This window comes from Passer domesticus, chromosome 1 (assembly GCF_036417665.1).
Source record: "Passer domesticus isolate bPasDom1 chromosome 1, bPasDom1.hap1, whole genome shotgun sequence".
Taxonomy (NCBI): domain Eukaryota; kingdom Metazoa; phylum Chordata; class Aves; order Passeriformes; family Passeridae; genus Passer; species Passer domesticus.
The window spans coordinates 10,857,894-10,873,955 of record NC_087474.1 but is presented as its reverse complement, the minus strand read 5'-3'; the positions used below and the strand labels follow the sequence as shown (position 1 = coordinate 10,873,955).

General features: G+C 38.5%; 1 protein-coding gene across 3 annotated transcripts in view; it reads right to left on the bottom strand.

Annotated features, from left to right (window-relative positions):
- Positions 1 to 16,034, bottom strand: part of PFKP (phosphofructokinase, platelet) — a 42,501-nt gene extending 26,467 nt beyond the window's left edge. For all 3 annotated transcript variants that reach the window (XM_064391842.1, XM_064391699.1, XM_064391767.1), the window contains exons 1-3: positions 15,675 to 16,034; positions 7,827 to 7,900; positions 987 to 1,064 (exon numbers count right to left, since the gene is read on the bottom strand). In XM_064391842.1, coding sequence (XP_064247912.1) covers positions 987 to 1,064; positions 7,827 to 7,900; positions 15,675 to 15,759 — 237 coding nt within the window. In that variant the 5' untranslated portion in view covers positions 15,760 to 16,034. The remainder of the gene's footprint in view (positions 1 to 986; positions 1,065 to 7,826; positions 7,901 to 15,674) is intronic.
- Between the last annotated feature and the right edge of the window lie 28 nt (positions 16,035 to 16,062).

Sequence of the window (16,062 nt, the reverse complement as noted above, 5' to 3'; positions counted from 1 at the left end):
AAAGCTCAGAAAGATATGTTTCTTTTACACTACACACGTAGAGGAGCCTACATCCTGCTCCTCCCTATGCTCTTGTGTGGCTTGGCCAAGAGAACACAATTTTCCTGTCATCATAAGATGCATCTGGATGATGCTCTTAGTCATATTGTTTAGTTTTAGGACTCAATGATCCTTATGGGTCCCTGTCAACTTGATATAATCCATGATTCTACTTACAGATTCTGCAAGATAGACATGGGGGGAGAAAAGAAGAAAAGCAAAACAACCAAACACAGGGGACAAAATACTCCAGGGCAATGGTTTTAAAAAAAAAATTGTCTCTGCTAACTGTTTTATGTTCATTACAAAAAACTCCAAAGAAACCCACGCTTCACCTGGAGGTAGTTTTCAGAAAGCTTGGCAAGCAGTAAGGCCTCTTCGCCAAACATAGCACCTGCTCTGGAAGAGGTAACAACATTACCATGCTGAGCAAAGGCTGAGGAGATCCAAATGGCCACACTGCAGAATGTTGTAATAAAAATGTACCAAGTCATTGGCAGTACCTGAGCTCTGCAGAACTGCACTGCAATTACATCCGTTACTATAATTCTAAATCCACTTACACAGAAAACCAACAGGGTTTCGTAAGAAATTATTTGCCTTACAAAACACAGCTGTTTCATGTTTTGTCCCTATAATGTCATTCTTATTAAATACAGACTTGCTAATATGGCTTTAGGAGGCTAATGACATGTGACAGTGCAAATCTAGAACAAAGGTTTTCAAGATTATTTCTGGGCTCCAAATTCAAGACCACACCAAGATCTTTAGCAAGTGTCAGCCATCCACACTGCAGAGATCAGGCTCTGCTGGAAGTGGCACATGCTGGTCACTCAGTCACCACACAGTCCAAATAAATAACTCCAGTGGGTGCCTGGATCTAGAATTTTGGCTCTTCTGTTTGAATAAAGAGGTTTTGGGTCCCACTCTCACCCCTTAGCACTTACCACTTGCAGGATACTCGAAACACTTTCCCAGGAAACTTCTACAATATTATCACCTCCATCAACCATTCCCTGGTAACCCTGTAAAAGGGAAAGTATTTCATAAGTCTGATTTTAAAAACTACATAAAATTTCCACTACAGTAATACTCACTTTGTGCACTTTAATAAAACTTTCATTAAAAAATACTCAATTTAAATGAAACAATAGTCAAGAAGGTATCAGTGTTTCTTTTATGGGGGGAAAAAGCCAAACAAACCCTCTTCCTAAAGGATTAGTTCGAAAAACAACATCAAGATAAGATAATACTTTACAGAGATTACACAGATATAAAACTAGAATGGTAATGTGCTTCTTCTTTCAGAATAAATGTTCAATCTTTAAAAAAAATCGACAAAGAACTTTGAAATGCATTATAAAATATGTTCCTTAAAAACATAACCTCAGCCTGGGGCCATGAACTTAGGAAATCTTTGTAACACATTGTACATTTTTCCTCCCAGTGCTGGCAATAAGCAAAACAAGATAAAGACCAATAACCCAAATTTCTTCATGAAAGAACAAGAAATCAGATGACACAACCTTTTTTTATTTTTTTGAGGCAGTCACACAATAAATAAAAGACATTTAAGAGGAAAGAAATACAATTTATAGTGTTGTATTTAAGAAACTCCTAATACCTTAACTTAAGTGGTCTTCTAAACCACTGCATGCTTTAATATGAGAAGAACTACACTTATCTGAAAGAAGGAAACTATCCAGCAAGCAGCTAAAGGGTTTTGCCTGGCTTTGCTTTATTTCCTCTCTACAAAAAATACTAGCAGGATGACAATTACAGATTATTTTCCATTAGGTGATAGTGTGAACACTGATGAAAAGGAAAAGGAAAAGGAAGAAAAGAAAAGAAAAGAAAAGAAAAGAAAAGAAAAGAAAAGAAAAGAAAAGAAAAGAAAAGAAAAGAAAAGAAAAGAAAAGAAAAGAAAAGAAAAGAAAAGAAAAGAAAAGAAAAGAAAAGAAAAGAAAAGAAAAGAAAAGAAGCAGTCAAGTCCTAAGTTTGGAAATCCCTAACTGACAGACACCAGAACAAAACTGGAATTACCATTCAACTTTTTGATTTATTTAAATCCACAGGAAAAATCATAACATGTTAAAGAAAATAAACAAAAACCTACTAAAGAAAAATAACTATGACAATGTTTATGTCTCCTTTTTAGACTATGTGTACATATCCCCACACCAAGGAACAATTAGTTAACATTTTTTTTTCTGTGCAGTTTTTTTTTTTTCAATAAGTCAGGAACTAGAAAAAGAAGGGAGTTCAGAAAACAGTAAAACTGACATTATAAACTGGAAAAATTTAATTAGGCACAATTCAGGGTATATGCAGAATTTACTCAATGCGCAGTAACTTGGTAATATACTGAGCCTAAAGTGGCTGGTATTCATATAATATATAAGTTTTTTTAATGTCAAACTTTGAGTCCTCACCAGCATGAGAAAATAACAATGTAAAGATAACCTGGACACAGCAAAATGCCAGTTACTCAATTAGGCATTTCAGGATTCCAGTACAGCTTCCAAGGGGAAAGCATGAAAGTTTCTGCTCAGTGAGACAATATGATAAAGCAATAGCAAAAAACATTCAGATGGAAAACTACTTATGTCTCTAATTTCTGCCATCCAACAGATCTTTTCAGTATCTTGTACACTCTCCAGATAACTTTGACCAGGCTGCTCAATGCCCCATCCAATCTGGCCTGGAGCACTGTCAGGATTGGGGCATCCTCACCTTCTCTGGGAAACCTGGCCAGTGACTCACCACTCTCACAGTAAAGAATCCCCTCCACACAGCTAACCTACATCTCCACTCTTTCAGTCTGACCCCATTATTCTTTGTCCCACCATTACAGCTCCTGGTGAACCATCTTCCCAGTTCCCTTGTGGGCCCCTACATACAGGACATACTATTTGTATGTTAATGTACACACACAATGACTTGAAGATCAAAGACATTATTTACACAATTTGTTCAAAATAAGAGCAAAGGGGAAAAAGAATGATGCTTAATCTACACAGCAACTTTAAAAATATTGTCCCTCAGATAAAGTGCAAAGACCTTCAGAAAGAAACAGGGCAGTAGATACAATTAAGCCTGATGATGGCTAATAAGTTACTAAATTCATTCATCACCAGCTTTGCTTGTTTGTTTTTTTTTTTAAACATAGAATTCGATGTTCCTTACATCATTCAGTGATGGAGTAAAAGCTTTTTCTCTAGGTATTTCTATTGACAACTACAATAACTCAAGAGATCTACTGGCAATAAATAGTGTAATGTTGCATCTTAATTCAGTTTGTAACACTGACTACAGTAAGCTGCACTGAGAGCTGACAAAAATCTGTACAGTACATGTGTGCTCAAGGCATTCACCTTCCATTTTAACTTGAGGGGAAAAACAAAAGTGCATCCAAAGAAGTATTACATATAAGAAATATATATATATAAATAAGACTGATGGAATAAAATTCCCAATTTTCAGATTAAAAAATCTAAAACACGGAAAAAAGCAAAGAGAGAAAATAGTAGCTTAAGACATGAAACACCTCACAGCTAGGCTAAGGGTGAGCTATGATCCATTCCTGAACCATGTTTCTTTGAAATAGAAGGAATTTGTGCATTTTGGTCAGGAGTTCATATCTGTGCTGACAAGTGAGAACTGGGGATGCATTAACAATTCCTGCCACTACAAGGCAAGGGCAGGGAACCTTTGGAATCATGATCTGTTTGAACTGTTATATGAACTTTTCCTAATTCAGATGTCTGCCAAGTATGTGTATGCTACCTCTGAATAAGGCAGATAGAACTGTCACATTGTTTTCCACACCATTAAAGATACAAGCTATAGATTTAGAACAGCTTTCCAAAAAAGTTATTGGGGGAAAAAAATTAATTACTAATTACAGTTGAGTACAATATGGTGATTATTTCCATTTATTGTTTTAGTTAGATAAACACTGATGAGAACTGGACAATGTATGTTTGAAGGTTTACCACTTCTCCAATTGTATGGTCACTGAAAATCACAGATGTGACTATAGACCTTAATATGAGGGTGGGAATTTGTCAATTTATATTTAAAAAGTAAATTCTTACTTAGATCCTAAAAATATAGGAGCTTGGGTACAGAGATACTAAAACTATGGGGCAAGAATGGAAAAAATCAACTGTCAAAAATACTGCACACAGTGTGTGAAGATAAGCTCCATTTTATGTTTAATCCTTCAAGTACCCAAAATCTGAATATTCAAAGAACAGGAACAAATCTCTGTGGGTGCAATGCTCACAGGGTACATTCACACACACTGCAGCTCCAAGAGAGTGTGGCAGGAGCAAACGTGGCTTCCAGCCTGAACTCTGAAGACAAAAGTTTTTGAAAAAGAACAATCATCTTCTGATGTGTTACATGTGAGACATTTGGGGCTTTAATAGTTATGTGAATTTACTTACTGAGGATTCTTAGCCATTACTCAACAACATAAAATAATATTGCCACTGAGTGCACAAACCCCCACAGAAAAGACATGAAGTTTGCCTCACAGAAATCCATGACTGCCGTACCATGGCACTCCCAATGCTGGCCTCTTGAGAAAAAGACTCTTAACCAAGATGCAGAATCTAAAAGTTCCATAGCTTAGTAGCAAGAGCACGCATCCACTGGGAACTATGTGCTTCAATCCTGCAAAAAGGGCAGGTTATTTGTATAAATATTTAAGACCTCAAGTTTCTAAAATTGAGCTGCCATAAATGAGAGGCATCACTTTTTCTTCCCATTCTCAATTAAAAAGGAAAAACAAGACAAAACAAAAATTAATCTGACATTAATAGTTTCTGATCAGAGAAAAAAAAAAATTAAACTAGCTCCCTTGAACAGACTGATATTCTGCACATAATTCCAGCTCCTAGATTTCCACACCATGAGTGAAATTAATCCATGGGTATTCAAATTTTAATTCAGACTGGAGTAGATTTGAGGAATAATTAGTGATAGTCAAGAAGGCTAACTACAGACTAAAATAAAATATTAAAAAATACAAAACTGTGAAGCTAGCAGAACTATACAGATTTACAATTAATAGCAAAAATTTGAAATGTGCTAACTTCAGTGAATTAAGAAACACAAGGGGTTTTTAAATTTTATAGCTAAAAAATCACAGTTTTATAAAAACTATAAAAAGATATATAACAAATAATAGTTTTTATATAAATTATCTTCTAGTTTTCGTTTTCACACGAGTTTACTCTTTTTTTTCCTTTTGGGACTTGAAGTCCAAATAGGCCATGAAGTCTAGTATGAACCTGTTTCTTTCTTTGGGCTTTCATAAAACTAATTTTAAAAAGGGTAGAAAATTACTTAGATCTTAGTCACTACCAATTTTAAGTCATTTATCTTAGTAAGCTCTCATCACAAGATGAAGAAAAATGCAGTTAGGAAAACAGAGTTACTTTTTTCCTTAGAATATGAACTAGTGCTGGCCACAGCTGTAGAAGACAGATGGTTTTGCAGTGCAAAAAAAATTCATCTGACAGACACAGCTACAGGAGAAATAAAGCATGATGACTACAGCAAAGTAAGCTTGAAAAGGCTGAGACCTATAACTCAATTTTTGGATCCGAATAAGAATACTTTTTTTCTTCTTTTGGATATGGTCACTTCAGGTTTTTCCTTCATTGTTTCAGAGCAGCTTCAATACAAATACCATTTTATTCTGACCAACATGCTAAAATGCTCCAAACATAGGCTTAAGATACAGTATTCTTTTTGCATAACACACTCAAGTCACATTCAGTAAACTGTAACTGAGAGGGAACACCTTATTAAAAGCAATAAATAACTCAAACTATACCCAAAAATACATCTCCTCTTTATACATCACACAAAGGCTTAGAACAGGGAACATTAGTGACAAGTATCAGAAGAAGATTTTTACCTTCTATTACACTTGTCACTTTCATCTGTTTCCCATTTTAAAGAGGTAAAATTAAATAGCTGTTTCATTTCAATGCTTGCAACTCTGTTTCTCTGAAGTACTTGTAGGCATACTGAAGGAAAACTGACTTCGTATTTCAACTATCACCAGTCAGAGAAGAACAAAGCTTAGTGTTTGATACTTTAAGAAATACAGAACTGAAAGGACTAATCTAGAAGCAAGATCTTTTCCAGAGCCCATACTTGCAATGAAATGTGCATTTCCTCACAGACCCTGCTGTTACACTGAAGACAGAAGGACAACATACATGGGAAACTGAAAATTCCCAACATTTATTAATTTTTTTACAATCACTTTTCCTTCAGAATTATCTATGACTTCACATTTCCCAACTCTACCAAACAGAGGAATATCCTAACTTAAATAGTGATATTTTGATAGTCTAGTTCAGAAAAAATAAATATTCAAATTTCTCTTGAAATTTATCACTCTGTGATACCAAATATGTTCAAAATGTAAAAAAAATGACAAAAATTATTGACTTAAGCTTAATTAAAAAATAAATTCAAATCCAAGTTCTGGCCTTAAAGATGTCCAAAACACCCTCCTTACTTCCAGAGAAGCATCTGACCCATTTCAGTGAGCCTGCAAAACAGCTGAACACTGAAGGAATTTCAGAGATTGGCCATGTAATTAGCACACACTAAGTATTCAGAGCAACTTGCACAGTAGTAGGAAAGAATTTTGGAGCACAGTCCTCTGCTTATTTGCATTTCAATATACTTTGCATCTCATTAGTAAATGAACTATAGAAATAAGCAGACCAGGAAAAAAATTGATAAACAACTACTTTTTAAAGATAAAAAGTATCTGCCATGCACAAAACTAAAACAAAAGCATTTTCTAAGCACTTCTATGAATTCTAGTACTCCATATTTTTATATTAAAGTTAGACTTTACTGCGGACCTACCAAGCTTTCTCTCATATAGTTTTTTTTATTATGATTTGTAATAACCTCAAACTACTAATAATCTGTACAGGAATTCCAGGGGGAATAGAATAAATATATTTATAGTATAGTTTAATCTACAAAAATTGTATAAAAACAATTTTTAAGCACCCTTTACAAGGAAGTCTAACTGCAAAAGTCTTCCAGGAAGACAAATACATGGAGCATTGCCTTGGCATTGACATTAAACTTGTCCCATCTTTTTTTTCATATTGCATAATTGCTACAGAAATTTACAGTCTTTCTGCACATACAGTTACAAATTTCAGCTACAAAATTCTGATATCAGGACAGACCAATGAGGGTCAAGTTTTTGATGTGGCTTTTTTTTTGTTTGTTTGTTGGTTGAGTTTCTTCAGTTGCAACTTATAAGCCAGGCAAGATGGCACCAGTGCCACAGTACTCTTGACCAAAACCAAGCTGTGCAATCTGTGAAATGAGGGTGAGGATACAGCCTTATCATACTCTAGGAAAATGGAGTCAAAGGATTAACAATCAGCAATTTAAACAATATTAACAAATATTTATAAAGTACACTAAGTGAGGCCAAACATCCAACAAGTGCACAAATATGTAGCTCACTGCAGGGTGATGACTGCTTTCAAGTCTTTGGTGGCACACAAAGAATTCCATATATTTAAGAAATTACTTTTAAATTACACAGTTTAAGAATATACCTTGTGAAATGTAAATTTCTATAAAAATAAAAAGTACTAAATAAAACACACAATGAGCAGGAATGGCACCTACCACATTTTTTAATTTATACTAGTCTCCAGCATATTTCTACAAAAACTCAAGTTTAGTCAGAAGACAAAATACAGAATGAATGAAACAAAACTAACCTCATAAATAAAATAGACTTTGGCATTTACATAGATTCCCATGCGTACTACTGCGCGCACAGCAGCATTCATACCTGGGAAGAAAAAGCAAAATCACGTTGTTACAGTCATCCAGCACCTTCTGTATAGCAAAAGTATTGTGTCTTAAAAATAAAGAGAACATTAATTCATTCCTAAAGAAAGACAATGACCAGCATCCATTAAAACAGAAATTTGCTTAATGACAGTGCAAGCAGCCCATGAGTATGAAGGGTTCAGAACTATTCTTTGTTACAATAATTATGTGAATGCCAGTGTGTGTGTGTTAATCAGAGATTAAATTGCTGCCGACTGCAAAATAGCATTGTAGAAGTTACAGCTACTGAACAACGAAGTAAATTAATTTTGCAATAATGGTTAGTTTCCAGTCTGAAACGCAAAACATTCAGCAAGCTAAAATTTAGCTTCTTTAAATGAGAAATTATATTCAAACAGTTTTTTCTGGGATTTCCAAAATAACACAGGTGTATATACAGCATTTGTGGGGAGCAGAGCCAAAGCTGACCTGGACAGATGCTCATTTAAAAAGACAAAAATTAATATAAACAATACTACATTGACTCATTTGACTGAAAAGCATCTGAACACCACTTTGGTCCCAAAAATGCAAGCTCTGATTGGAATTCTCTGCTCACAAGACATCTGACAAACTATAATCCTGGAAAATCTTCCATTTAACTCCCATGGTCAAACACTTAACCTCCTGAGCAACCCTGGAAGTTACCCTGGTCCCTCTACACAGGCCAAATTAATTTCTCTTATGATTCATTCCTTCAGATACTGCATTCATTCCTACCCACTATTCAGGAACTTTCTAGAACTAATCAACTAATTGCTTCCATACACTAAAACAGACATAGGAGATCACACAAAGCACGAAGAGAGAAATAGTTGGGCTACACTAGTCTTGGCTCATCAGTAAAAAACGGATCCAAGAAGGGTAACAACCCAAAGTACCAGGAACGCATTCTCCAAATCTGCTGTATTTAATACCAAAACAGCCAAGTAGCAGGTCAGCTCTGCTGCTCGACACAAGTGTTAAGTGTTCACCTCTCTGCAGATATAAAAAGCTGGTAACTGAATATATAAACAACAGAGCAAGTCACAAAGATCTAATCCTACAGTAATCGACCTTCACTGCAAAAAATACTGAGCTGTAAAAGCCAACCTGTCTAAAGAATCAGGCTGAGTTTTTCTCAAAGATTTATTATTTATGAACCAGAAAGTCCCTGAAGTTGCTCAACATGAAACAAAAAAATTAAGTTTGCCAAAACCAAAAAGTTGATTTTGCTGTTTGTGTAGCTGTCACACTTCAGACAAAAATCACAAGTAACAATGTTTTCACATAAGTTCTGTTTTAGGAAATTGTAGCAAGAATTCTTGCTACAGAGCTGGAGTCGGCCTTGTGGCATAGCTGGAAAAAGCTTTCAAATGCCAAGACAGCTAAAAGCACAACTTTAGACAAAGAACTGGATGATGCCAAAGAAAAACAGAGAATCTCATCTGACAGCCTGTAATGAAAAGAAAGTCAGCATGATAAATCTCAGATCAAACAGAGCAAAGTTATCTCCTCAGTGAAACAGTTTTCACAACAAAATTAACACCCCTCAAAGACCTTTAATTTTAACAAACTGACAGCTCACCACAGCACTGCCATTTTCCACAAACAGGAACACTCAGCACAAGGTGCTCCTTTCACCAAAGCCCACAGCTTGCTTCTATTAAAGCACATGTTGTGTGGGAGGCTTTTTTGTTGTTGCTGCTTGGTACGGAGGTTTTTTGGCAGTTCTGTTTTGGCATTTGGGTGTTTGTTTTGGGGTTTTTTTTGGAGAGGGATTGCTGTTGTTTGGTTTGGTTTGTTTGTGGGAAGTTTGTATATAAATCCTCAATACAGCCATATACTTTCTTAGTGAATACCTTTCAGTTTCCATATTTCTTGCATGAAAAATAGGTAAAATTCACAATTTGCCTGGTCCATGAAAAGGAAAAATCCCAGAAAAAAAAATCTGTAATCCCACAGATTACAGACAGACAGCATTTTCCCAGTACTACCACTGCAGCTTTATAAATTCAGGTAAGCTATATTTTATTGTTATTTTGTCTCCTTATAGAGAAAAAGGACTTGGTTGTCTACTGGCAAGCTCCTAGCTTCCATTTCAGAAGGCTGAGGACTAAAGGATATTAGAATTTGATACCTACAAAATACAGTTAACACATTACACCTTTAGACTTCTACAGTTTGACTGTCTAAAATGCAGTAATTAAAAAAAAAAAAAATCATGAAGCCTCTGTAGGACTGTCTAATAAAATTTTGTTATTTGTGGAGTCTTACAAAAGTATTTATGAATTACTGTAATAACCATGAAATGTTATTACTTATGTTTATTACTTTAAAAGAGATTTAGCAGGTTAACTGTGGATTTAGTCCTGAATAATAAATGCAGTTTGATAAACATACAGGATTAGAATAGCAGCTTCAAAAGAAAGCCACAAGTGAAACCAGTATTTTTAAACATAATATGAGAATTATTTAAAATGTTTCTGAATTACTACTTGCTTTTGCATTAAAGCCTTCAAAAGAGGGAAATATTTATTTTGCTCTTTTGGACTCAGCAAAGATTAAGTGAAATGCAACTACTTTCAGGGCTTTACATAACATCTGAATTAATTTAAAAGTTGATAATTTATTATCCTTGATCTTATTTATTCAATTGTCCTTAAAAGGAGCACTTGGTTTTCATAACAGGGTTACAAACAGTACTGCAGAAATCTTTAAATTATTTCAGAGGCTCTCTCTCCTCCAAAAGAGTACCCACCCCTCTCTTGTGCCTACATCCTGGTTCATGTATACATGCACCTCTGCAACAGAGGAGGTTCCACATGAGTTTCTGTTTAAGCCAAGTTTGCCTTGCTTTAGTCACCTAGACATGCCTTTAAATAAACAACTGCAACATAAACCACTCAAAAGGAAAATCAAAACTATGCATCTTGGATAAGCATCAAAAAATACTTAAGTATCATCAATTTTAAAGATAAACATTGGCTTTAACACAGGCTTAATGACTTAGCACATATGTTTCAGTGCTACCCTGAATAAAGATTCAGCCTTAAAAGATTATAAAGCAAAAATCACTAAGGAAAATGTCTAAACATTATCAAACAGGAAGATTTTATTCAAATATGTAAATGGTTATGTCAGTAAGAGCTTATAATCATGAAAAGAGAACAGTCAAGAACTGAACAAATCAATAAAAACACAACTTGAATTTGTTCCATTTACTTTTAATTATATTACAGATTTTATTGCATATAAACACAGTAGTTATTCTAGATACCTGATGAAAACATTACACAATTTTCCTGAACATCAACTGTATTAGATCAGAGCATTCTACTGCATGAATAATACAATTGCAGAACATCGAGATGGCAAACATATCTCTTTCTTAAAAATCTTAAGAGACCAGATTCAACCATTGAATCCACTAATTATAGAAGCAGCTTCTCAAAAATACTAAATGCATTGAAATAGTTACATTCATCCATTAATAACTACATTCCTTCATTTTACATACAAATAGTACTAATAATAATGTATCCATAGACACATATATATGTATTTCACATACGTGTCTATTTGCATGCACTATTCTTAGCTGGAAAATGGGCCTTTTGGGGGCTAGAATTCAAAAATTCCTTGTGACTATGTTCAAATCACATAAGTGTTAACAAATAAACTTAGTTTGGATGATGTAAGAAGAGTGTAGGTTGTTTTAGTCTGTGACTTTAAAAAAAATATTTATTTTCCTGTATTAGTTGAGAAACTTATGGTGGAAAAAGAAATTTTGCCACCCGGAGAAGATTAATACATTTACACTACTACATTAAATACATCTTATGATGTTACTCAGCCTGTAATGCTTCAAGAGCAGAAATATGTAAATCTTTGCTTCCACAGTCATGGTCAGTGGTATTCCAAAGCTCTGGAATCCAAAAGGCTTCTTCAGGGCTCTTTTTATGCTGTTTTTAAACCCAGTATTTGCTGAGGGAGCTGAGCTTTTTAATTTGTTCAGTGGCAAGATTTCTTCTTCCAATCTATGTCACCAGGACAAGACTTGCACATCTACACTACTAACAAAGCCTTGGAACTTGGGTTTGGTTTTTGGGAAGCCTGGAATGCTGTGAACATAGAGACACAAAGCTCTTTATTTCAGCAGGATGGGCTATGATATTCCAGACCTTACATCCCTTACTAATGCTGTCCTCCTCAACACAATCTTTCAGTTTATCTGAAAAACAACATGGTTCTACTCAAAGGCAATGACCTCGAGTCAGCTGGCTGGGCAGCAGCTCCACAGCCACAAGCACATCCCTCCCCAGGAGGGCACAATCACCTTCTGTCAGCGGCTTCCCCACGACGCTTCCCTGCCACGGTCCCGGAATAGGCTGCTGGGAGGCTGTGGGAATGCCAGTGACCTACGGTGGTCAAAACTGTCTGTGGCAGCCACTGGCAACCCACAGAAAATGAAGTACATGAAGTACAACCAGTGTACTTCATGACCTGAAGCAGAATGGCCAGAGAATCCAACAAAGTGAGAAGTGTGACTTATTAAACACCATTTATTAAACCACCTTGCTGAGCTGCAACCAGTACAATTTAGAAATACTCCAGAAACTGAACCAACCCATAAATATTGAGAATTGATTGTCAGAACTTCGTCTGCCTCTCAAGGTATTTGTGATTATGGTGGAAAGTACATTTTTAGTTCACAATTTAACAGCTGGCTAGCTGAAGTGATAGACTGTCAAGTTTGGTACTTATGCATATCACAAGTGTACTAAATAAAGATCTTGTTTTCCTATGAAACAGATCACTGAAAAAATTCTTTAACTCCACAAAGGAAAAAAGTCCAGTATGACACATATACATTCTATAGTCTTTAAAATTCTACTGGTAGAAAAACAAAAAAGAAAAATGAAACTTTCAAGGAAGTAGTACCAATGCGGGGAAGTAACTGAAAACTTAACATGCCCTATAAATAGAAAGCCTTGTGTAATTTACATAATTCTACTTTTAAATTATTAGAAGTACAAATAACAGCCAAGGGATTAATTTCACCTTAAAATAATTTCACGTATATTTTATTCTATGCTCAGACTTACAGTCCAATCTAAATACTGGCATCTATTTTGTATTTAACAGGTGTTTTTTCTGCTCAATTGTTTGTGAGTTTAGTTTGGATTACAGATACTTTGAAGACTTTTAGTGTCTGATGAATCTAAAACAAAACAAAATAGAAGACTGGAACTTTATTCCTAATACTAGAACTTTTTTGCCTACTTCTGAGTCAGTACCTTTGCCTCACCTACACTTTGCTTGAACAGATTATTTTCAAATAGCTGTAAAAGCAGCACACTTCCTTCTTCGTGCACTTCAGGACTTCACTTCTCTCACACATTTACACTCTGTCCTCCAAAGGGCAAATGACCTTGAGAGGGCATGACTCATTCTGTCCCTTGTTTAACTCCTAACCTTCAAACTGACTTGAGGCTGCTTATTTTACACATCTCTGCTGCTACCGAGATAGTAAGGGGTTATGGTCACACACCGTGTTGTGTGATGCAGGTGAAATGATCAAGTTCTAAAATGCTGGGAAGGTTATTTCCTTGTTCTTCAAAGTTAGGACAACAATGCTGCCAATGAAACAGCTTGGAAGGCATCCAGTTTACTTTTTTTGGTCTTTGTGACAACCCCACTCCTTAGACAGTAACTTTCACAGGCTGTTACTTTGGAACTCTCCATGCTTCTGTGGCAATCTGCCAGAGGTAAAGTCTAGATGTTACCCATGGATACTGCAAGTCCGTCAAATGCCTTAATTCACACAGTGGCCAGTGAAGATTAGTACTTTATAAAAGGAGATGCATCTGCTGCTGCATTATATAATCTCCAGCCACGCGGAAGCAAGTTGCAGGGCTCAGCCTCTTGCTGAGCACGCTATTGCTGCTTCAGGCAGTGCCCTGCCACACTTTTAAATTAAAATGGCGATTTGGCCACCAGACCATTAAGACAGAGATGCTCTGATTCTCAGTTCCTCCTAGAATCATTTAGCAGTGGAATTGATGTCACTGAGGGCAAACTGGATAAAACTTGAACAAGTGTAGCCCCACCGAGGGGCAAGAGAAGCCATTTAAACGCATCTATTTGTTTTTTTTTCTCCAGAACTGCAACATCTTCCTCCTCGATGGCAACAAATCCCTTTCATCCCGATTAGAGTTTCGTATAATCCTAGGTAAACCCGGGGGCTCCCCGTTATTCCTGCGGGCAAGGGGAGGGAGGATGCTTCTCCCAGCCCAGATGACGCAAAGAGGCGGAATCTGCAGCGACTCGCAGCGGATCACGTACACACCGGCGGAGGGAGGGAGGAGGGAGCGCGGAGACACTGGTCCATGCAAGCTACCACCGCATGGACGCGCCGGGAAAGCCGGGTAAGAGGACAGGGGAGGCTGCCCCGGCAGCTCCCCGTGTAAAATCTGGGGAGAGACTGGTCCCTAAACCACCGAGCTCACGCAGAACGAAAGGAGAGGCTCCCACCCCCCATTCTCTTCACAAACGCGAATGAGTGCCGCTTCTTCTTTAAGTGAAAGTACTCTCGAGACAGTCCCGGCAAAAAAAAAAAAAGAAGTAAAACAACCGTAAATTAAGAGAAGGTGCTAAAAGCAATTATCATTGAACAACTCTCCTCGTATAAGCAGAGCAAGAGTCCTCTCGAACAGCACGGAGCATTGCGTGTTTGAAATCTTAATTAACTGAAACTTTAAACTATTACCGTAGAATCACAGAATATGCCGAATTGGAAAGGACCCATTACAATATTCTGGTAGGAAAAGGGAAAGTGAAGTGTAGAAAAAAAATTGATTCTTGACTAGGTATACTGTGATCAAGCCTCTTTTCTTTCCCATCCCTCTCAATGTCTGCAGGTCTTTTGTTCGCCCTGTCCTGTAGTAGCTACGACTTCCTCTACACTGAAGAGATTTAAGAAGGCGAGACACGTTTCTAACATACTCCTACGTGGGGGAGAGTAAACCACGATTTGAGCGTTCTAAACCACGGCTAGGAACATAAACGTGTTGCTGGTGCCAGCACGAAGTGAAGAGCAGATGAGGCGAGGGCTGGCAGAGCCCCAGCAGCGCAGCCGAGCCTCCCACCCGCCGTGCAGGGCGGCACGACCTCCTCCTCCCCCGCTCGCATCAGCCATCCCTCCTCAGCGCACCATCTCGCCAGGGAACGAGACATCTCGGTAGTAAAAGTTACTGCGGCGTTTCTACCCTCTGCCTTGCCCAGCCTGGGGCAGAGGAAACGTGGAGAGGAAGGGACAGGGGGAAAAAGGGGTGAGGGGATGTTTGAACCTCAAACGCCCAGGCCGTGCAGAAATTATTTATCTTTTAAATGCGCTTAGAAGGAAAGCCGGGTCGAAGGCCAGCACGGAAAGAGGAACCCGAGCACCACTGCAATCCCGTGTGAACCGCTCCCAGAGACCTCTCTCCACTCCCTCCATGTGCCGCACCGTGGCTTGCCCACACCAGCCCTGAAGCAGCCCACGCTGCTTCCCCGGCCTCCCGCATGGGCGCCCCGCCAGCCGGGGAGGCCCTCCCTTCCTGCCCCTCACACCGCCCTCGAGGGGCTCCTCGCCCTTTCCTGCTGCTGCCCCACTCCCCACCGTGCCCGCAGCTCCCCCGCCTTCTCCCTCCCCCTCGGCTCCTTCCCCTCGTCCTCCCCGTGCTCCCGGAGCAAACGGCGTGAGCCGCTACCTTGGGCATCTCCGCCGCTGGTCAGCACCCCGATGGCCTTCCCGGCGCCCGAGAGGTTCTCGAAGAACTTGGGCTGGTGATCCATGGCGCTGCGGGAGCGGCACCGGCGGGCGAGGCGGAGCGCGGTCGCTGAGGGAGCCCCTGGCCGCCGGGGTCTGCCCCCGCTCCGCTGGACCGAGCGTTCGGCCTCTGCGGGAAGAGAGCGCGAGCAGCCCGATGTGGGTGTGTGGCTACCGACAGAAAACCAGCGGGAAGTGGCAAGACTGTGTGCAAAAGCCCGGGAAACAAAAAAGAGGGCGAGCCGAGCAGCACCTCTTAAGCTCCTCTGCCCCGCCGCCCCCCGCTCTGCCCCGCCGCCGCGCCCTCCCCGCCTCCCCGCGCGCCGCTG